Source organism: Dipteris shenzhenensis, chromosome 16 (genome assembly GCF_047967505.1).
Source record: "Dipteris shenzhenensis isolate YYH24624 ecotype China chromosome 16, Dip_SZ_1.0, whole genome shotgun sequence".
Classification (NCBI taxonomy): domain Eukaryota; kingdom Viridiplantae; phylum Streptophyta; class Polypodiopsida; order Gleicheniales; family Dipteridaceae; genus Dipteris; species Dipteris shenzhenensis.
The window spans coordinates 19,276,953-19,300,387 of record NC_141611.1 but is presented as its reverse complement, the minus strand read 5'-3'; the positions used below and the strand labels follow the sequence as shown (position 1 = coordinate 19,300,387).

The following is a 23,435-nucleotide window of genomic DNA, read 5'->3' as shown; positions in this document are numbered from 1 at the left end:
AGGACACATTTAGGACAATCACAATTTCAACTACTGGGCTGGTTTAGAACAATCACAAGTTCAACCATTGGGCTAGTTTAGCCTGACGGTACATATTAGAGAATAACAAGTATATTGCTTTTCATTTCTAAATTTCACAATTTCAATCACTAAATAACTGATGATCAAGGAAATGAAATTTAAGCAATTTAAGTACTAAGAAACATAGTAATTTCAACCACTGAGACCATCAACAACTAATGTCTGTTCAACCACGCTAGTTCAAGACAATCACATAATTGGTGATTGAGATGATGCAGCTATGGTTGCATGATGTTCCAACTACCAAGTTGGTTTAGAAAAATAATAATATATTGCTTTTTTGTTGCGAAATATATTGTTGTTAATTTCTAATAAAGCACGCCACCGGGCTGGTCAACAACTAATGTATGTTCAACCATGTTGGTTTAGGACAGAGCACTCATCTTCACCATGCCTACTAGTGACCCCCCCTCGATGTATTGTGATCCCAATATTATCTGCCTTATCATATAAGGTGATTGTGTTGCACTTACCTGGAGTAGAAATGTTGGCACTAGTGGAGACCCTTTGTTCCCACAATCGAATGGAATCTGAGGCCTCCATATTTTCACAACAGATTACTCTCGACTTATTGGGGGGGCCGTAATCTAAGTCCTAGCAATGTGCATGGTCTCCATCGTCACCTCCTTTAGCTCCCTAAAACATTTTAATGCAACAAGCTAGACTAGTGGAAATATTGAGTTGTACAAATTTCCTCTTGCTTAGACGAGGCTCATAACCACTCAGCAATGGCTGGATGTAATCCTTTGGCCTCTAAGGCTCTCAATGATCTTTTGGCTCACTGGAAGGCACTCAGCAATTATTGAGTTTTTATTATATTTATGTACTCTCTTTTTGTTCAATTTGAAGTTCTCAGTATGCACTGTTGTTAACTTCTATATTTGAATGGTAATTATCACTAGCTATAATCTTTTGGACTTTAAGGCTCTCGACAATTACCTAGTTTTTATAAATGTAAGATCCTCTATTCAATTTTTGCTCGGTATAAGTTAATTTTTATATAACCTGTTATTGGATGTAGATGTACATTGTAGTCTCTTTTGCTCAATTTTCACTCGATAAATTGCACTTTTCCCATCATTTACATTTATGCAACAAGTAGTAAAATACCAGTAAAGTAAGACTACAATTTCCATGGTTTATGACCAAAATAGTGCTAAGATAGCTCCAACGACCCACCATTGTGGTTGTTAGATATCAATTCTCCACTCTCTTGTAACTACGTGGGAACCAGCTAACACACACATACACACACACACACATGTGACTCCCCTAGATGCACACATGCACCATAGAGCAAGCCCTTGATCACACTTATCCCAACCTATAGCCTACCATTGTAGAGATCACATGCGACATACTTGGAGGTGTTTCTATGATGAGGGGTTGATTACTGAGGATGAGTATATCCGGGCTACTGGAGTGCCCTTGTAGGTATTTAAAAGTACTTTAAAAATATTAATGTTGTAAATAAAGATTTGATTTTTCATACATTGATACATGTTGTCCCTCATTTACAAGCTCCTGGGGATATTGAGAAGGAAGAAGGTGATGAAGAAGTCTCTAAGGGTGACTGGAGTGATGATGGGAGCGAGGATGAGGATGCCTCCGATTAGTCATAGAAGTAGTGCTACCTAGCTAGTATTCTTTTTTTGTACTTGAAGCCATAGGTGGCTTGGCTTCATGCTATATGTATATACAAGAACTTTTTGGGCTATGAATTAATATACGCTCCTCTAATTTCTTTGGCATTTAATTTCCTTGTGCAGTGTTTTATCAATGAATGCTTTGTAATGTAAATATTTTGGTGTTGTAATGTTTTATTCGGAATTGTAATCGTCGGCTTGTATATGATCGTATAATAATATATGCACTTCAAATGCTAGTACTTTGTCCCTTGACTCATTTAATAATATATAACAAATTACCAATAGCTATAGACGTGCATGGAATCATGCAAATTAAAATGCTTTTGGTTGTAAGAATTGCATTGCACAATGTAGAAATGGGATTCCTATAGCCACATAGCATTCTTGATTGTTTTTTTAAATTACAGTGCATCTTGCTTTTTCTTTTAATTTTTGCAGAGCATCTAATAGCACGTCTATATGCGTGTCTCTGTTATATAGGCACGCCTTTAGATGTGGGTCTATCGATGTGCTAATAGATGCACCCGTCACTTTTTATTATTATACAAGAAAGAGGATTTTCAAACCATGCAAAGATATTTGATGCATATGATACTTTGCACAAGCCTTGGATTTACTTAGTTTATGACTTGTACAAAGTATGATACCCATTATAGATACACACATGGGCTAGAAGTACAAAGTTGTAACTTTTCATCACATATACATGATGCATCGTGAAAAACAAGGAAATAAGATTTCCAAACCATGCGAAAGATAACCGATGGGTATGGTACTTTGCATAGGCCTTGAAATTAATTATTTTAAGGCATGTGAAAATTATCATATCCATCAGAGATACTTACATAGGCTAGAAGCAGAACGATGCATATTTTTATTAGTCATGCATGATGCATGGTGAAAAACACGAAAATAGGCTTTCCAAGCCATGCAAATGATATTCGATGGGTATGATACTTTGCACAATAGATTAAATTACTTAAATTAAGGTGTGTGCAAAGTATCATACCCATCAGATATACACTCAGCTAGCTAGAAGTACCATACCCCCATCAGACATACACTCACATGCTAGAAGGATGCCAATGCATATTTTTCATCAGTCATGCATGATGTATGGTGAAAAAAGAAGGAAATATGATTTTCAAACCATGAAAATTATATCTGATATGGATGATACTTTGTAATATTAAAATGAATTTACGATGGACATTAACTTGAAGTTATGAAATCATATATATAACCTTATATATATGTATATATGTATACATACATATATATATATATATATATATATACATACATACATACACACATACATATATATATATGTATGTATGTATGTATGTATGTATGTATGTATGTATGTGTGTGTGTGTGTGTGTGTGTGTGTGTGTGTGTGTGTGTGTGTGTGTGTGTGTGTGTGTGTGTGTGTGTGTGTGTGTGTGTGTGTGTGTGTGTGTGTGTGTGTGTGTGTGTGTGTGTGTGTGTGTGTGTGTGTGTGTGTGTGTGTGTGTGTGTGTGTGTGTACACATGTATATATATGTACACACACACACACACACACACACACACACACACACACACATATACACACACACATATATATAAGCATGTATAAACAACCATATATGAAAATACATATAAAACTATTTATACAAGCATACATACAGACATATATACAACCATATATATAACCATTTAGAAGTCAATGTTGAAATCTAAAAGAGTTTATTTGAATTTTCATGATAATTATGATCTGATTAAGTTTAATCCAAGTTACAATGTGATAAACATAAACTAAGGAATTATTTTTTTCAAAGAAAACTAATTAATGATTCTAGTTGTTCGAGGAAGATAGGACCCAGTTTATACATTGAACAATCATCTAGCTATACATTTCTAGCAAGGGAAATTGCCCTACATTGAACATAAAAAGGAAAGAATTGGCAATCATAAAGTTGTCATGATGGCATTTCACCAAGGCCATTATATTAGGTCCTTGCACTCTACATAATGCAAACAAAATTTCCCAAAGAATACATAAATGACTATTAATTCTTGTGGGTAACAAACATTAAAATAAAGTTCAAACATTGCTTTCCAAAATAAATGCTTCTTGTTTGATGTAAAGCTGCCAAATTTAGAGAATATACCATGATATTTCAATTGAAGAATGAAAATTTTATTTACATGAATTATGAAAGTTGAGAGAAAGGAGGGAGGGAGGGGGAACATTCCAGTTTTACCAAAGTTTGATTAAAAATAGGATTGCCTCTCAAATGGATACCCTCAACGGCCATTTTTGCTCCCACTTATCGACCCTACCGCACTTTCCTAGCCCGATTTTGTCTAAACTTTTGTACTGTTATGGATAAAATTGTCTAAGGAAAAATGCATTAATATGTATGTGTGTTTGTATATGTGGCAATAGTATAATAAAATATGGTGTACATAGGGCCCAAGGTTGAGGTGGCAAGGCATGACCATGTGACACCCTTCCATGTAAGAGGACCCATAAGGTGTGTTGTACATAATCCATGATAGTAATATTATAAAATGCAAGGTGGCATGGCTTCTCCATGTGCCACCCCTCCACCTAGAGGCTAGGATGCATTAAGTGAGATATGGCTCAAAGTCCATGGGAGAAGCAATATAAAATGGGTGGAGATGGCTATTATATTGAGTTATTCCCTCCATATGAGATAGGCTCATGTGGGGGAGGTATAGAAGGACAAAGAGAGCTAGTTAAATAATGGGGAAAGTAGGATGAGGTGGCAAGATTCCTTGTGCCAACCCTCCACTTGTCCTCCTAGAGGTTTGAACCTATTATAAAATTGGAAAGAGACCAAGGGAGTATCATAGACTTGAGATATGGGGCTTGATTTATGTGGAAAATTGAGGCAAAGGGTTGTCGCACACAATTGAGAGTGCGTACCCACCTAGCCCACATGGGAGACTTTTCCACACACACCATGCATGTGGGAGGATACATTAATGTGGAGAGACCCCCTCTTTTGGCTATAAAAGGAAGGGGCTATTCCTTGATGAGACACGCTCATTCTTGTAAAGCCACCTAGCTAGTATTTTGATATTTCCCTCTCATCCCTTCTTTCCAATAAAGTATGGATCACTTCCCTTGATGTCTACATCTCAACATTCCTTCTCCTATCATGTTCATGCTTCTCTTCCCCCTCTCCCTTTCCCCTTGTGTCATAGTCTCCCTTTTCCTTCCCTCCCCTTCGAATTCCTTTTTCACCCCTATGTCATCCCTTCGCCCTCATGCTCTCCTCTTCTCTATGGCCTTTGAGCGTCGCTATACTTAGTCTATAGCCTCTGGTCTTGATTACATTCCCGACTAAAAGTTCTGGTGTGGCTGCTGGGATACGAATCTCCACGGCTGGTGGCGAATCTTCTATTTGTACGGGTTACATCAACAAAACGAGGTAGTCGATAGAGCGAGCGAGAAAAAGCGAGCGGGCCCAAAAAAGCGAGCGATCTTTTCCACAATCCCTTATAGAGGTAGCCAACATAGCTCTGTGAAATCCACTATTTGGGAAGAATCTCCAAAATGAAACTTAACCTACTTTCCATATTTGGGAGGGTAAAGCAAGTTGATAATATATTATAATTATCTTGATAATGTAACTTGGACTTGGTAGCATAGGAGAGACTAAAGCAACTAACACTTTTCCAACAACTCAATTCTCATATCCTTTAGTGAGTCTATTGACGATGACTTGCACAATTTATTGATATTTCATAGTCCCTCATATGGCTGCAAGTTGTATATTCATGCCTATGAGTCTCACTATATACGCATGTCAAAAGCTTTTATTGATTTGCTTTCTCTTCATCAAGATCCTAGGTATTCATTTGCCTCATATAAAGTTGCAAACATATCTCACGCCTTTTTTAATGTTTTCATTGTATTTAACTATCCAAGCACAACATCTTGTACATTTTGCTTTCTCAAATGGTAATTGTATTTGTCCTTCCTATCCCATTTAAATTGTGCATGTGAAATACATTGTGTCTATGAAATACATGTTTCTTGTAGTTGACATGATTTGGGTGTCAAATGACTTGTATACAAACCCGAGGTCAAAAAGTGATGTTTTGGACTAACAGCACAAGAAAAGATACAAAATTGATTAGAATTATCTCAATAATGTAACTTCCAATATGTGTCATTAGTAATCAAAATAAAGTGAAGTGTCACTTCAAATTGTGGGATTGCATCACATACACAACAATTCTTCTGCATTCAAAATGGGTTTTATTTTCCTACAATCAAAACATCCACATTGCTTGAAATTATACTTATTAATAACATTAATACCACTTCACCCATATGTGGGAGAACCCAAGTATCATTTGAAAGCATAGGATTGCATAATACATAGAGAAATATTACCACATTACTGTCAGCTCACCCATATGTCAAGAAACCCAAGTGTCATTTGAAAGCATAGGATTTCATAATACATAGAGCAATATTACCATATTCAAAATGGGACTTCTTCTCACAAGTATCACCAAGCTCTCATCAAAATGGTTTTTTAAATCATATTCTACTCCTCTTGGCACTCATCATCAACAAAGTAAATGCGAGCTCGTGACCTATCTGAATGCCTCTCATCGTATCTTCTTTTAGTTGACATGAATCTTGCCATTTCTTCTGCATAGCATGGTAACAAACTACAATCAAACATACATTCAATGAAACCATAGTAAGTCAAAACGTTAAAGACACAATAACAACAATCCAAAAATATCCAAATGTCATCAAAGAAAGATCTAAGTTCAGTACCATACTAATCATCATATGGATTTGTGATGGGGTCCACTCTATCTTCATCCCCATCACCATCATGCTCTGACCTCACCCGTTTCCCGGAATGGTCTGCTACAAGTGGCTCAACAATGGTAGCCATAATACTGCTATCTGAATCAAAAGAAAAACAAGGTCTACCAGTAGCCTGACAAGCACGCATGAGAGGAGCTGTGCCACAACCCATCTCTAAAACCAATCCTCCTGGAACACATAAGAGAGACAAAAGGCACCCAACAAAGTAGCAACATCGCTCAAGTCCACCTCGAGCCATCTGAGAAGACATAGGCACTATTGTCCTCTCACTGAGAGGCACATAGTGAGTCCATAAATCAGATAGCGGATCAATGGAAAGGTTTTGAAATAGTGGAACACTCTCTTCCAAATAAATTGATGGAGTCTTCTTAGCTCTACATACTAGAGCCAACATAGATGACTGCATCTGTGAATCATGCATAGAGAACCACATACCAAAGAATGACCTTAGCCAACAAGTATCATAGCATGAAAGACTACATGTGACCACACATATGGAACAAAAATGAAATATATGATTTTACCATCAAAACCTAGCATGCATACTACATGTAACATGGCATCTATCAATCCCACATAAAGAAACACATTAAAAAGTTCATGAATGTAGCATTACAACACACCATGCATGGAATTGTAGCATACCTTAAGAGTTATACCATGGTATTTACAATATCCATGTGGAAGCTTGTCATGAATGACTACACGTCTGACAACTTCCAAGCCTTGAACAAATGCAAAGCGCTCCATCCACGAAATACAATGTCCTACAATCAAATGACACTATCTCATACAAGAAAAATGGGAATAGAGGACATATAACAACAATAGTGCTAGATATTGAACCTTACCTGCCATAGGACATATAACTGCCAGCCAACCACTATCTGATAATGAAGCTGCTGCAACGGCAAGCCCATAACGCACATGGTCCTCCAATAAGAGGTTCCAAACTGGGATGGGTTCTCTCTCATCAAGTGGAAATCCAGTGGGAAAGTCAACCAATATAAAATCCGCAGCCCACTTAATCTTCTTACCCAACCGCATGTAGTCTCGATCAGGGCTAACTACATTCATGAAAAACTCATGCAAAATAGTATACTTTTCATTTTTCTTGGACTGTGAAAAGTCCATGCCCATGGTTATGTAATCACCCACCATACAAGCATATAATGGAGTGATACCACGAGTCGATAGACTATCTGGTGACTGTGCCTTATGAAATACATAATGTTGTACCAACTTTGTGATAGATTGTGAACCTACATGGAAAATTTTTATCAAACACAACCAAAGGAAATTTTGAAACACCGATAGTAAGAACAAAAATAAACTAGAACCTTACTTGCATGCTCCATTTGATCCTTATCTTGCCTTGGTGGACTAGATGGCTCCTCATCTAAATGGATAGGAAAGAATAACATTAGTATACTATTCCAAACCCTCATCATAAACAACATTAGAAACTCAACATGTATGTATATTTCTTACCTTTCTTTTGAGCTTGTTCTTGTTTTTGTTCTTGTGCTTTTGTTTTTCTAGAGCTTCCCCCCATTTTATCCTTACTTTCTTCAATGTCCTTAGATGAGGCATATTTCTTGTGAAAGTCTCTCTCACGCACCAAGACTTGTCCCTTGGGGAAGTCTATCCACCAAGGACAATTTGCAAGTTCCCATTGAGAGTGATTGTGCATGCCAGGAGGATACATACAAGCAGCATGACCAATTTCCACCCAACTCTTGCACAAATTTGGAATCTCTAAGATCTTTCTCTCTCTTGCCAAATGAGCAAGATACCTACAAATCAACAATCACTAATTATTTGGACCTCCTATATAAAGAAAGGTTCACAAAAAATTTGAGACAAATAAAAATGATTGTCAAGTTCAATGTTGTTATAAGCTTCACAAAACATATAGAAAAGCACCATCATTAAAACTAAAAGGGACCAACCTGTAGACGACCCTGTGAGCAGCCATGTCCAACTCAGAGAGACCGTCTGCTTTCTTTCCTCCCTTACTCTCAATCTTTGAATCCTTTGATCGTAGAGCTAAGAACAAATGCTTTCTTCCTTCTAATTTTATGTCCTCCATGTACTGTTGCATTGTGTAATCTTTTGGTGTCTCTAAAGGAATGCCCATGGTTGTTACAATCCTCAAGTCATCAAGAAATTTCAAAGCCTGGGTCTCTACTTTCTCAAGAAATATCTCTCTATTAATCCATCTACACAAGTGAAAAACATAGTATTCACACAACTAAGACTTATGGCACTTTTATAATATATACAAACACTACAAAATAAGTTTATTTATGAAAGGAACAACTCACCCTCTATACTCCACATCCCCCACAGGCATGAAATACATATCCCTCATTGGTTTAGTAGCCTCCAACAAGGAAAGAAAAATGATTTTTTTCTCCAATCTCAAATCAGACTTTGCTATGAGTTGCAGCTTCTCCAAAGTTACACAAGAGTCCAGACCATCAAATCGCAAGGCAAATAACTTTTCCAACCAGGCCTCACCCAAGCCTGGATCTATGCAATTCAAAACCTATCCAAGCATTGCATGTTAGATGCATAAAATGATTAAAAAATGTAACAACAAGAAGAATTAAACCCTCACCTTTCCCATCCTGTCAGCAATTCTCTTTTGAATTAGGACGCGTTGCTCTCCTTCAGCTTCTGTTCTTTGGTCTATAGGCATCTTTGTGGATATCTTATCAATTGCTTTTTTAAGCTCTGTATTGTACTCAACCTACAAAAAAGATTTCCTTTTATAGAAAGAAAAGGAATGAAAGAGAATAAGCACCAAGAGAAGTGTAGCATTAAACCTGAAAGACCAATCTTGCAAGATAACCTCTTGTCAATGGAAACCAGGGCCTTTTTCCTTTACTCTCATGAGCCCTCCAGTTCTCTATGGATTTCACTTCATTAGGAGACAATGATTTCATAAATATCGTAGGATCACACTCACAAATGTTGTGTGCATTTATAAGTGTGTCTCGGAGGCTAGGTTTGACGATGGCATGCTCATTCATACTACAAGATACATCAAAAGATTAGTTCGTTTGTACAAAATAAAAATAATGAAGGTAAAGAATTATACAAGACAAAATAATGGAAGAAAAAAAGGTATCAAAGTACTTACGAATTCATGCGCTGTAGCCCAGCCAATAGAGCAATCTCACTTATTTTTCTAGGATCAATTATTGTGCAAACCACTCTTATGTGTCGTTTTTTGTTTGTAGGAAAGATATCCTTTATAACACTCATCCAAGCAGTAGTCCTATGATTTCCCTCCCAAACAAAAAACATCCTTCTTGACATAAATTTAAATTCATGACTTGATAGCAAGTCATTCTCAAACTCTTCATCAACATCTCTCCAAGTGGGAGACCACCTCTCCATCATATCATCTGTCAGTACTACCTCCTCTCCATCACTTTTGCAAACGGACACTATGAAAGATCCTTTCTCTGGAAGGTAGCCCTCCACTTGGAATGCGCTTTTTAGTGAAGACACATCATCACGCAGTCCTCGTACTCGTGCATAGGGGATCAACCTACATAATGGAATGCGAGGACAATGATCTGAATCAAGCATCCTGCATTTTCCAATCACATCACCTCCTCCTTCCACTTGCACTTCAGTGTCATCCAATTCAACCTCCTCCAATCTTGGTCCTTCATCTCTTGGAGCAGAGGATGTATCAGGCTCAGAACCTGTTGCACTCCCTGGTTCTTCTGTCCCACCTACTGATGATTGGGCAGGGGGATCTATTTTCTTTCCTCTTGTTGACTTTGGAGGCAGAGCCTCTTGAGGCTTTTTACCTTTCCTTCCAGTCATCCTGAAATGAAATACAAAAAATAACACCTTTTCATACACTGGTGACATATGAAATGAGATTGCAAGACAATGAAAATCTAATCCAAGAGCAAATATAGCATAGCAAACTATAGAAAAAATCTATTGTTCACGGCATATGCTATTCTTCTCCAAAACATTCTATGAAGATCAAGAGTTCAATGTGAGCACAACTGTTAAATTTTTTAAACACTAACCAGAGTCATGTTTAAACTATCATTTTGAACACATGCATTTAGGGTCTTTCATAGAGGACTTTCCTCAATCAAGGAGTTCCTCCTTTAACTTGAGGCATGATTCAAGAATGCAGATTAAAAGCAAAAGCATACAATGTGTTGGCAAAATCAACCTTGTGGTCAAAATAACTTGCAGAATTGAAAGCTACATAGATGACATTTATGTCGACCTTATATCTACTTCACTCTTCCTCTTTGAGATCTTATATCCAAAGAGCATTCATATCTAATAAAAATCTTAAAATGTATAGGTTGAATGCAACTGTGAAAGCACACATTAGTAGTGTGCATTTTAGTGCTATTTCTACCAAAATGGACAGCGCGTCAACACGCTGTCCATTTCGGTGAAAAGGGCATATAAAATGCTACCCTAATACAAGGCCACTATTGAGCAAGACTTGACACAGTAACTCTCGGATTTGGAAGCTAACTTTATTTTCAAGTCAACATGCAGGTCAAGTGTGGTAGCATTCTTGATCCCAACAACCAATCTTATTGTAGTAAGACTGTTGCAAGTGTGGGAGCATGTCAATGTCCTAAACTGTGAAGCTCTTTCTACCAAAATTGACAGCGCGTTGACACCTAAATGCCACCACACTGAAATTCTATTATGAAGCCTAAAAGAGGCCAATTTTGATGCTTGGGATACTGAAATGGACAGCGCGTTGACACGCTGTCCATTTTGGTGTCACAAGCATCAAAATTTCCTTCTTTACTCAAATATGAAGGTGGTACATGAAAGATACAATGGAGGATTTTAGATGTCTTTTTCCATTGAAATGGACTGCGCGTCAAGAGGATTTTAGATGCCTTTTTCCATTGAAATGGACAGCGCGTTGACGCGCTGTCCATTTCAATGGAAAGGGTATCCAAAATGCTCCTACAAAAGCTTAACCCCATGGCTCTTCCAAATGCTTAAGGACTCACTAGAGAAGTCTTGAAAGATTGAAAAATTGGAGGATGAGGATGTGAGGAGAAGAAAGATTCACAAATTCGAAATCAATTTGAGGTGCATGGACAAAAATTGATGAAAGTTTTTCAAGTTTTTGGTATACCCCCAATGCTTTTTAGTATACCTCACTTGACATGATTTTGATCTACTTTCAATGAGAAAGGGCAGCGCGTCAACGCGCTGCCCTTTCTCATGGAAAGTACATCAAAATGGACCCAATGATTTTGATCTACTTTCCATGAGAAAGGGCAGCGCGTTGACGCACTGCCCTTTCTCGTGGAAAGTAGATCAAAAAAAGGATGTGTGTAGCTTGGCTAATTCCCAAAAACAAAAGCGTGGGCGAGGGAGCGTGTACCTTGGCAGACGAGATAGAGAAGATGGGAGTGCACGAGACCTTTCGTGAGGGAGGTGAGTGGAGCGTGGAAGGTGGAGGCCTTCAACGAAAATCTCTGCCAAGGAAACGAGAATGGAAGGTGAGTGGAGCGTGGAAGGTGGAGGCCTTCTGCGAAAATCTCTGCGACCTTCAACGAAAATCTCTGCCAAGGAAACGAGAGAGCCAAGGAGAAGGGAGGAAACGAGAAAGCCAAGGAAACGAGAGAGCCAAGGAGGAAACGAGAGAGCCAAGGAGGAAACAAGAGAAGGCGAAGGAGGTGCTGGAGCTACGTCTGGCGATGGAAGCACGTGGAGGAGTACTGCCGAGCCCTGAAGCACGCTTTGGAGGGGCGCAATCACCGAGAGATGGGCGCCGAGCTGTCATGGGAAGGAGACGAAGGGGCCGGGGTCGAGGAATGTGCGGAGGTAGCGTGCAACCCACCAAGGAGGTAGCGGTGACAGAGGTGAGGAGGAAAGGTGGCGGTGTTGCAGCAAGTGCAGGAGGGAGGAGGAAAGGTGGCGAAGGTGAGTGCAACTGAGTGCGGTGCCGCGAAGCTATGCAGGGAGGAAAGGTGGCGGTGTTGCAGCAAGTGCAGGAGGAGGAAAGGTGGTGAGGGAGGAGGAAAGGTGGCGGTTGACTATGACTGGTGGCTATATAAGAGCAAGCCCGTGAAGCCCATTTCATCACTGGCTATGGTAACCCTGAGTCCTTAGCATCCAGCCTCCGTCCTCTACTATTTCTGGCACGCCATCAAAGCTTCTCTCATAGGAGCGCACGGCTGGGAGGCAGCGCCATCTATTGTATCTATTCTATAGTAATCAAATTTTTGATTCTCCATACTATCTGTTTTCTCTCTTGCATACGAGATCCTGTTATCTGTTGAGCACAGATGTTGTATTATTTTCTTATATACATCTCTATCATCAAGCCATAGAGAGAAAGTTGAGACTAAATATTTACTAAATGGGTTGAGACTCTAGGTCCCATACTAGTCTTGGAATATCTTTGACTTTTGTGATATGATCCAACACTACTTCTCTATCATTAAGCCATAGAGAGAAAGTTGAGACTAAATATTTACTAAATGGGTTGAGACTCCAGGTCCCATACTAGTCTTGGAGGATCAGCAAGTGCAGGAGGGAGGAGGAGGGAAAGGTGGCGAGGGAGAGGGAAAGGTGGCGAGGGAGGAGTGTGAGGGAAGTCGAAGGAGGAGAAGTCGAAGGAGGAGAAGAGATGGCAAAGGAGGGAAGAGAAGGCGAAGGAGGGAAGAGATGGCGAAGGAGGAGAGATGGCGAAGGAGGGAAGAGAAGGCGAAGGAGAAGATGGCGAAGGAAGAGAAGTCGAAGGAGGGAAGAGAAGATGGTGAAGGAGGGAAGAGAAGTCGAAGGAGGAGAATGGCGAGAGATGGCGAAGGAAGAGAAGGCGAGAGACAGCGAAGGAGGAGAATGGCGAAGGAAGAGAAGGCGAAGGAAGAGAGAGAGCGCGCAGTGAATTTGAGACGGCGAGAGACAGCGAGAGACAGCGAGAGAGACAGCAAGAGACGGCGAGAGACAGCGAGAGACAGCGCGAGAGACAGCGAGAGACAGCGCTTCCTCTGGCCTCGCTCAAAGTTACTTATCGCCTCAAAGACATCCTCAACGACAGAAACTTCGCCGATTCTGGGCGTGGCATCGAACTTTTCACGCAATCTTGGATGCCTCATCGTTATCCATGGATCCATGGATATGGCAACAAAGGATCCTCTTCGCCCAAATGGGTTGCGCCGCCTTTGCCTTGGATCTCGAAGGCCATGGTTGTTCCGGTGGCCTCAAGGGCACTCAAGAAGTCACTCAAGAAGCGAGAAGAATTCAAGCACCTTCCCTGTTTTCTGTATGGAGAGTCCATGGATGACGAGGAGGTCGGCAGAGGAGGGGGAAAGAAGAGCAGGGAGGTGGAGGTCAACAAGGAAGTCACGTTCCTCGTGGGCGTAGAGGTCACCGAGGAGAGTATGCGAGGGCGTGTTGCCCAGGGGAGAGTATGCGGGAGGTGTAGCTACCGGCATCGACGCGAAGCAGCTGGGCGACGGAGGGAGTGGCAATGCTCACTTCCACCTCCACGCACAATGCCACGACGCTGAGGAGGCCGCCGATGCACTGTGCAAACGCATCCTGTACAAGTGCCTCTGTCTGAATGAATGAGAAAGTCCCGCCAGATTCCTCCGAGATAGTGTGCATGGTTCCGGCATCGTGGTCAGCTTTGAGTCCGAAGGCATGCACCGGAATGTGGCCATAATGAGTGGCGCCCCGGACAGAGGTGGAGGACGGAGGCGGCCGCATGGTGTACGTATCCTGGCCGTCGGAGAGGAGCATGATGGTGGCGACGGGGTTGTGGTGGCGGCGCTGCTGGAGCACGGCGGCGCCCTTGCAGAGGCCCTCGGCGATGTTGGTGCTGCCCATGCAGGTGAGGGAGTCGAGGAGGAGCGGCGACCGGCGGAGGAGGCGAAGGCGACGACGCTGAGGCGGTCAGAGGAGCCGAGGCTACGGACGACGAGGGCGAGCGCATGTTTGAGGAGGGGCAGTTTGGAGGCCATGCTACCACTCAAGTCCAGGACCGTCACCAAGTCAACAGCGGCGCGCCGTCGGCCACCCAAAATCTCCTCTCCATCGCTGCCTCCTTCCGCCGCCTTCACGTTAATCAGCAACAGGCTATCAGCCTGTTGCTTCATTTCACCGAAGGAGGAGAAGTCGAAGGAGAAGGCGAAGGAGAGAAGGCGAAGGAGGAAGAGATGGCGAAGGAGGAAGAGAAGGCAAAGTCGAGGGTGATGGCCCCGCTTCCATATTTAGCTATTGAGTCAAGGAAGGATTTATTACTAAATCTTGACTATACTTGATTCTGTTCATATTGACAGAAGGTAACGGTTCATATTGATTCTATTCTTAAATATATTCTCTCGTTCAGTTCCTTTCTCATTGATCCAACTAAGCTTTCAGAAGACAATCATATCTCTTACAACAAATTCAACACTTCAGAGCGTCGGAGCAATTCACCTACATCATTCTTACATGACTAGCATTTCATGCATAAATGTATGCATTAATTAACATTCTACCATTAAAGTTACAACGTTCTAGTTTTGTAGGCAAGGACATTAAATTTTTCCTCTTGCCAGATTCGTGTTTGCAAGTTATGGAGCCTTTATTCAAATTACCATCTCTTGAAATGATTACCATTTTCATGGAAAAGAAACGGGATATTATGAACCATGTCATGGAGCCTTTATGAAGATAATTGTGACGGCGTCATCTAACTCGCCACCTTTCAAAGACATAATTTTTTCACGTCTTCTCTTCTTTTGTCATCTCTTCCTTCTATCAACATCTTCTCTTCCGCTTCCATGTCCTCTTCTATCAACCTCTTTTCTTCTATTTCCATCTCTTGTGCTTCCATTTGCTCTTCTGATGCCAGCTCTTCTCTGGCAATGTCATTTTTAATCACACTCTTCTACTGGCTACATCTTCTTTTGTAAATGAAGAGCCGCTACCTATTCTAGAGATCCGTCTTCTTTTGCGCTTGCAAATTGATGAAATTGTTCTCGTAGTGGGTGGCGCCAATCCTTTGGTGTTCATTTGTGCATCTAAAACATGCCTGCATCTGTGTTCATTCGCTTTGGAGAATCAAAAACATTGTCCATTCGTTACGACACTCCTTTATTGGAGGTCTCCCTAGAAGATCTCAAGGAACACTTTCACCTTGCGGATGAGGAGATTAGTCTACATCAAGAAATCGGAGTGGATGACATTGCCATAGTGCTTCCCTTGGTGGACTTGGAGGACGGTCAAAAAGGGTACAAGATCAATGGAAAACAACATTTAACCTTCAGAGTTGAGGTGATAAGAAGGAAAGATTCTCATAGTGACTTTCAAAATGCTGAAGTGAATAGTGTTATTTCACTTATAGAGAAGATGCCTTTGAATAGTTCTTTGCATGTTGCATTAACTTCTGCAGTTAGAGTTGAGAAGGTTGTTGAATTGCCTAAAACTTATGATGGGTATGTTGTCTTTGAACTCCCCCCTTTGCCTGATGGATCTCCAATGTCTGGAATGGAACAAAATGCCGATGGTCATGTATGGGCAAAATATTCAACATGTTCACAAGACTTTTTCAATGGAATTGTAAGGATGAGTAGATGTTCTGGATACTTGAGATGCTGTAACGTTCATTGTCCTTACCTTGAACGAATGGGAGTTCTAAATGATACACAATGGAAGGGAAAGCTTAGGAAGCCACCTATGCCTGGTCCAATTGATCCAACCTTGGGATCAATTGTCTGCAAGCATTGTTTAGAAATCCCAGAGTGTGTTTATCAATGCAGTGCTATCATATATTATTGCTTGCCTCATGAAAGAGCGAAGACGACAAGATGTGCTGTGCATGTTGGGTTCCATGACCATCCTGTTGAGAAAGGAAAAAGTCGTGTGAAGGAATTGCAAGTGGATGATCTTGTTTCAATGCGTGCTAGGCTAAATGCAAATTCATCTTGCAAAAATATTGAGGTCTCAGTTACACAAGACCTTATGATGGATATGTTGCTTGCAAAGGAGGGGGTTGCTATGGAACCTCTAGATTACCAACAATTTGAAGAGGTTTTGGATACAATCACACCAATGACACAAAGGAGAAGGCTTCAGAGAATAGTGCAGAGTGCAAGATGTGATGCTAGAGGAGGAGATGGTGAAATGGATTCAATACTGGGTTTGAAAAAGAGATGCAGATATCCATATGTGCAAAGTATCTTGTTTCCTGGGCAGTTGCAAGATGAACAACAACCACATATTTTCAAAATGTCGACCATTGGTCCAGGATCAGGGGTTGATTTGGTGAATCGAATGCGGCCAGGAGGTAGCCTTGGATCACAATGGGTGCATTTTGACCACGTCCATCGAGTAAAAGGATGGTCAACTATGGGTGCTCATGTGTATGACCCTTACATAAGGGAACTCTTAACAATAGCTATATGTGAATTCAAGGTGGAAGATACCCATGCACAAGTGCAATTCTGGAAGCTTTTGAATAGTCAGATGGAGAAGAATGGTTTTGAACCACCTGAATTCCAAGGATTCATGGCAGATGGAGCAGGAGCAAATTGGCTTGCTATCCGCACAGTTTACAATGGTGGGCCTGAAAATGTAATGGAGGGTAAAGAAAGGACTTGTGGTTTTCACTGGGAGATGAGCATGGTTGAGCATACCAAAAGATGCATTAAGCCACAATTTCAGGAGGAGCATAAGGTTCTATGTAGGAAATGGAGGGAGGCAACAACAACTGCTTCTGCAGACCAATGCAAGAGAACATTGACCTTGTATTGGTCTCCATTGCATGTGAAAGAGGGTGAGTTGCCAGCACTCCACACATGGTTGGCTTGGTGGGATGTTAGAGTCAACCAATGGGGGGGAATGTTTTTGCAGCAAGAGAAAAATTCTGGGTTTGTTCCTACAGTAAATCTTTCAGAGACAAAACACTCTAGCATGAGAGCAGCACATGGGTATGCAAGACACATAACATTGTATGAAGCTTGTGCTGCAAATCTTGCAATGAGTGTCCTTCAGAGTGCTCACTATAATGCCTTTTTGAATGGAAAACACTTGGGTACAGGTCCGAATTTGGATGTTCTACGACAAAGAATACTTGATGGTGGTGGATCTAGTAAAGGAGATAGAAATAGGCTTGTTGATTTGTCACACATTGTGATTGAAGAGGCTGGGTTACACTCTCCAGAGATGGATAGACCGATGACAGAAGCGATAAGTATGAGAAGAAAGAGGAGTTCTACATGTTCAACTGAGGTCCATGCACTTGATAGTCATCGCCCTGAATACATCACTGTCACTACAAAGAGAGTGATTGGAAAAAGACGACAACTTGATTTTTTAAATCCTACAAACCAAGTAGTTTGTAGAGAGGCAAACATTCATGATGCCAATTGGGCAATTAGGAGAACTGAAGCACATAGTGTTGTCACATGCTTTGGTTACTTGACAGAAAGTCGGAGACGGTGTGGGGCAATGATCAATGCGCTTGGTAGAAGTGCAAGCAATGGTGTGCCAGCGCCTTGCTTTAAGGGAAGAAGGCAACATTCCAATGGATTGACAGAACAATTTGTTTGGTTTTGCAATAGTACTGTGACCCATACATGGAAGGTGGATAATTCCATTCAAGGTGTTCCTGGAAACTCTCCAGGTGTGTGGAAGGTTGCATGTGGGACATCAATTACTATGGATGAGAGGGAGACCCTGGTAAGGGCAGGATTTGTATTTGAGACTGATGATACTATTGGTGTCATGAGCTTCCCATCTCGTATGCAAAAAATCAGTACGCCAAGCCATGTGCGCCCATCTTGTCGTGATGGAAAGCTTGTGTCATGGAGAACTAGGTTGAATAAAGAATTCAAAGAAAGGATAAGCAAGGCAGTTGCAGAGAATGGGGAGGTTGTAAGAGAGAGCACTATTATTCCAAATGAGGTGCATCTTTTCCACATTCGTACATCAGGTTCAATTTCCAAGGGGCTAACATACTGTGTCTCAATTTCAGAATTCCCACGTTGTACATGTCTTGATTTCACTCAAAGGGAGATAAGTAAAACTCCTTATATGCCTTGCAAGCACATATACTTTGTGTTCATTGTAGTGCTGGGATTGAGTGATACAGTGCATCAGTTTATGCATCAAGCAGCGTTGACTAAGATTGAGTTGTTTCAAGCACTGGCTAGAAAAAGAAATCCATCTTCCATAGACTAGATGATGTGAAAGACATTCTGTTGTTCTTTGCTGAACATGCGGATTATAGAGGTAGGGATCCTTCTATGTTTTTGTAATCGAAGTAAGGATATACTTCTGCAAGCATTAGAGGCAAGATATGTCAGGCTTTAATGTGAATAGTAGAAGATGCAATAGATGTAATGTGCTTTTTTGCTCTGCATGCCTTCCATTTTTTGGATCAGATGTTTGGAAGATGTACTTCTGCAAACATGGAAGGCATGATATGTACATGTAGAGTATGAGCAGGTTTTGGCTATATTCTACCTGCTCCTATGTTGTTGTCTCTCCATAAGGATTTCATATAATGCATGTGTAGCCTGATATTTGTCTTCATGATGCATGTATGGAATATGTAATCATATAAGCATGGCAGGCATGATATGTAATGTAAAACTTGTGTGCAATGTTAGTTCTTTTTCAAATCTCGTATTCAGTACCACTATGTGTTTGTTTGCCAAATTTATTGTAATGTAAATATATGAGAAGGAAGGAGATGTGCAATTTGAACAATGTGCCCTCTAAGTAGTCTAATGAATCATATATTTTATATACTATTGAATCTCTCTCCATAATGAGTCTAATGTGATAGCATGAGAAGGAAGGAGGGAAGCAATATCATTTTGGGGCATGACTCCTCTCTCCAATGAAATTTGATTAATCATATAGTGGTTCAGGGGCTGCTCGCTTGCATGTTGTTTAATCACGCTCGCTTAATTGGGCTCGCTCGCTTTTCCTTGCTCGCTCTTTGGTAATCCTCCAACAAAACTATACCATCTGTGCTCTTTCTAAGCTACTGCGCGTGCATTTGATTCGTGCGTCTCCTACGCGACAGTTCTCTGGACTGTTGCGGACAGTTTTCTGCGCTTCCGTTCTCTGGACTGCCGCGACTTCTGGTTGCGGACAGTTTTCTGTGCGACAGTTCTCTGGACTGGTCTGGCCGCGGACTATTTTCTGCGCGACAGTTCTCTGGTCGCGGACTGTTTTTTGGACTGCTCTGGTCGCGGACTGTTTTCTGGACTGCTCTAGTCGCGGACTGTTTTCTGGACTGCTCTGGTCGCGGACTGTTTCCTGAGCCCCTGCAAAAGAGTAACAGCAGATCCCGTGCCCCCCCCTTATCTCTTCTTCTCCTTCTCCTTCTCCTTTTCTCCTTCTCCTCTCCTCTCCTCTCTTTTTATTAAAGAGTAGGATTGGAACCCAAGACCTCCCCCTTCACAAAAGAAAGTCTTACCATTGGGCCAACAAGTTGGAAGTGGTAAAAATGTAATGATTTTTGTTCATATATTGAAATCGCGAGAGCTGTAACTCTCTAACCATAAGGAGTTTGCCCTTGTTGTAAAAAGCAAAAATATTTCATTTTATGTTCTCTGTCCACTTCTCTTGCTAGATTGCCAATTTAAAACTTCTCTAAGCCCACTTCACGGATGCACGCCTCACGAGAAGGGTGGACATTTATGTCACTTCTCGACGCGTTTAAGGAATTGGTGCCTGTTCCTTCGCACCTTACGGCTACCAATGCACGAGATGTCTTCCTCGATCTTCATGTCGACCTTCAACGGCTGATTGTCCAGTGCATTATTGATGGTGATGATGGGTGGAATGACACACCGTGGATAATTCAAGGTGACGAACTACTGATACGCTGGGAGGATTTTGACTTTACTTCTACTCATTGTGCGGTGATCGAACTACTTGCTGCTTCAGAGGTAATCAAAACGGTTTCCTTCTTCGAAGGGTGGGATGCTCCCCAAGCTTGGGGAGAGATTTGGCGCATCTGCCTGTTGATTCCTGTGGAAAAGCTCATCCTGAATGGTTTATTTACAATCTCATTACAAAGGTTTCTAGGCCTCGGCTATGGTTGGTAATGTTTTGGCCAAGGAATCCATTTGTACCTAATCAGCCTTTTGTGCCTCATTTCGAGCTTCAAATTGTAATTCTTTTTGGGCTTAAGATAAACTATCAACAAAGAATTGCAAGTTTATTTGGTGCTGAACGTTTGGCTCAAGTGTTGAATTCTCCCCACCCTCTCCTCCTACCTATCTTGGACTACCGAGAAACTTGGGATGTCCGAATTCTAGTCTTGGTGTGATGACATCTTGGATTCTTCAATTTGATGGAGCTTACAAACCTTCGACCAAGGCGGCTGGCGTGGGTGTGAAGCTTACTTCACCAGGTGGTGAGGAGTTTTGTTACAGCAAGTCTTCGCCCGCAAGTACTTGCAATCAAGCTGAGTACTCGGCGCTCATTTTTGGGCTACAAAAGGCACAAGAACATCAGGCCAAGCAATTGGAGGTGCAAGGAGATTCTCAACTAGTGTGTGAACAAGTTAGTGGAAGGTGGAAGGTGCGGAGCGAAGGCTTGGTTCCACGACATCAACAGGCCTTGGAACTTTGCAACCAGTTTGAAGAGGTAAAAATTCAGCATATCCCTCGAGCTCGAAATCTTGTTGCTGATTTCTTGGCACGTGAAGCTTGTATTTCCATCACGCATGACGCGAGTGGAAGCGCCACCCCAACAAAGCCGCAAGCCACGAAGGAGGGTGATCGTTTGTAAGGAATGCAAAGGTTGTGGTCATCATGAAACTAAGTGTTGGGCATACTTGATACGAGTTCACCGACTTCGGCAGACCATCAAGAGGGTTCTCAAGGACATTGCTCAAAAGAAGGATGCCAGACCGCACACCCCTTGAAGAAATAGAATGGCGACTACAAGAACTGGAAGAAGCTGAAGGTGATGTGCAAGCTCTCCAACTGTTGACATTTGTCATGGCATTCTTGTTTGCCTTGATGAACAACCTCATGCGACGCCGCACCTCTAACCCTCACGTGTAATGATCAAAGTGATATCATGAGGATTGGTCCTTTTAAGATTGTCTATGTACTATTCTATGTTGAAGATTCTTCTCGTGTAATATTTCACACTACACCAGTCACACCCTACCCTGCCTATGTGTGCTTTTTGGATGTATCTTCGCCCGATTTTCAGTTCAAGCTTCCTCTTACTATTGTTCGTCCATAGATAAGCCCCTCTTTTCCATCTTCCAAGCATGGCTGACATTCCCGTGTTTTGTGGACAGGTAGAAGAAAATCCAAATGAGTATCTTGTGGCTTTCAAGCGCCGTTGTGTTTCTCTCAACTTTCTTACTGAAGACAGATGGCTATTGGTTCTTCCCACATTTCTAGAAGGTTTGGCTCAAGTGTGGTATGAGAAGCAAGCCGAAGATGTTCGCCAAAGCTGGCCAAGGTTGACAGCAGCAATGATTGAGTATTTCAGCAAAGAAGAGGAGCCGGAGAATGTGTACCTGCAGGTGGCAAATTTGAAGCAGTCAAAAGGTGAGATGGCGTGTCGATATGTGGATCGAGCGGCCGTGCTCCTGGACCGTTTGATTGCCACACAGGATGACAATGCCGGGTTTCGAGCTGGAATGACTCAGCATGTGCTGGGCTACCTTGTAGCAGGAGCGAGTGATGAATTCCGCCTCAAGCTTAAATGGGAGAATCCAGAAACTATGGTGCTAGCACATGAGATTGCTCAGAAATTTGATAAAGTTCAGTCTGACCCCGCTTCAAAGAAGACGATTGTCCCTCCGCATCCCCCTCCATTCCTGCAACAACAACCTGGGGGGTCTAACTCAGGGGCATACCCCCACCCCTCATCAGCCACTGCCTCCACCTCAAATGTATGGTCCTCCCTTAGATGCTTACCCTCAACAAGGTGGATATCCTCATCCTCCGCCTCGAAGATTTCCCCAGCCTCGCCCACGAGCTCCCCTCCTCTCCACTCCCGTGACCCCTCCAACTAAAGAGGCCCCCCCTGCAACAGAACCTGGAGTCAATGACCTAGCCAAGGCCCTGAATGATCTTCGGCTTGAGATGGTGGGCATCAGAAATCAAGCCAACCGCCCTCCAAGAGATCGTGCTAATGTTGTATGCTACGAGTGCCACCAGAAGGGTCATTATTGCACAGAATGCCCCAATATTCCAAGGGTGAATCTTCTAAGTGAGTCGGGCACTGAGGATTCCGATGTGGAGATACTTGATCTCGGGAAAAGAACTCGTGCTACCTCGGACCCCTCTCCAAACCGTGGGCCGGGCTACCCTAGGAAGAAGGTGTCCTTCTCAGAGCCCTCAGATGCTGAGATGGCAGACCCACCAACAGAGAAGACTAAAAGATCTCGCAGGAGTAAGTGGTCACCCTCGGATTTTCCCATGAAAATTGAGGCAAAGGGTTGTCGCACACAATTGAGAGTGCGTACCCACCTAGCCCACATGGGAGACTTTTCCACACACACCATGCATTTGGGAGGATACATTAATGTGGAGAGACCCCCTCTTTTGGCTATAAAAGGAAGGGGCTATTCCTTGATGAGACACACTCATTCTTGTAAAGCCACCTAGCTAGTATTTTGATATTTCCCTCTCATCCCTTCTTTCCAATAAAGTATGGATCACTTCCCTTGATGTCTACATCTCAACATTCCTCCTCCTATCATGTTCATGCTTCTCTTCCCCCTCTCCCTTTCCCCTTGTGTCATAGTCTCCCTTTTCCTTCCCTCCCCTTCTAATTCCTTTTTCACCCCTATGTCATCCCTTCGCCCTCATGCTCTCCTCTTCTCTATG

The 23,435-nt window shown here is 41.9% G+C and overlaps 2 protein-coding genes across 2 annotated transcripts; both read right to left on the bottom strand.

Annotated features, from left to right (window-relative positions):
• Positions 1-5,971: 5,971 nt before the first annotated feature.
• LOC147892662 (uncharacterized) lies at positions 5,972-7,021 on the bottom strand. Its single transcript, XM_087386761.1, has 4 exons — positions 6,829-7,021; positions 6,549-6,678; positions 6,354-6,431; positions 5,972-6,017 (listed from the first exon to the last, which is right to left on the bottom strand). The coding sequence occupies exons 1-4, from the start codon at positions 7,019-7,021 to the stop codon at positions 5,972-5,974; spliced, it is 447 nt and encodes a 148-aa protein (XP_087242887.1).
• Positions 7,022-13,850: 6,829 nt separating this feature from the next.
• LOC147892661 (E3 ubiquitin-protein ligase WAV3-like) lies at positions 13,851-14,729 on the bottom strand. Its single transcript, XM_087386760.1, is given in 3 exon segments — positions 13,851-14,009; positions 14,011-14,480; positions 14,483-14,729. Coding segments are annotated over 3 exon segments (876 nt in total).
• Positions 14,730-23,435: the final 8,706 nt, after the last annotated feature.

Coding starts and splice junctions, on each gene's coding strand:
- LOC147892662 (XM_087386761.1), bottom strand. CDS start 7,021: ATGCATGATTCACAGATGCAGTCATCTATGTTGGCTCTAGTATGTAGA. Junction 6,432..6,548: donor ACAAATCCATATGATGATTA/GTATGGTACTGA, acceptor GTTTGATTGTAG/TTTGTTACCATGCTATGCAG. Junction 6,018..6,353: donor GATGAGAGGCATTCAGATAG/GTCACGAGCTCG, acceptor TTTTGATTGTAG/GAAAATAAAACCCATTTTGA.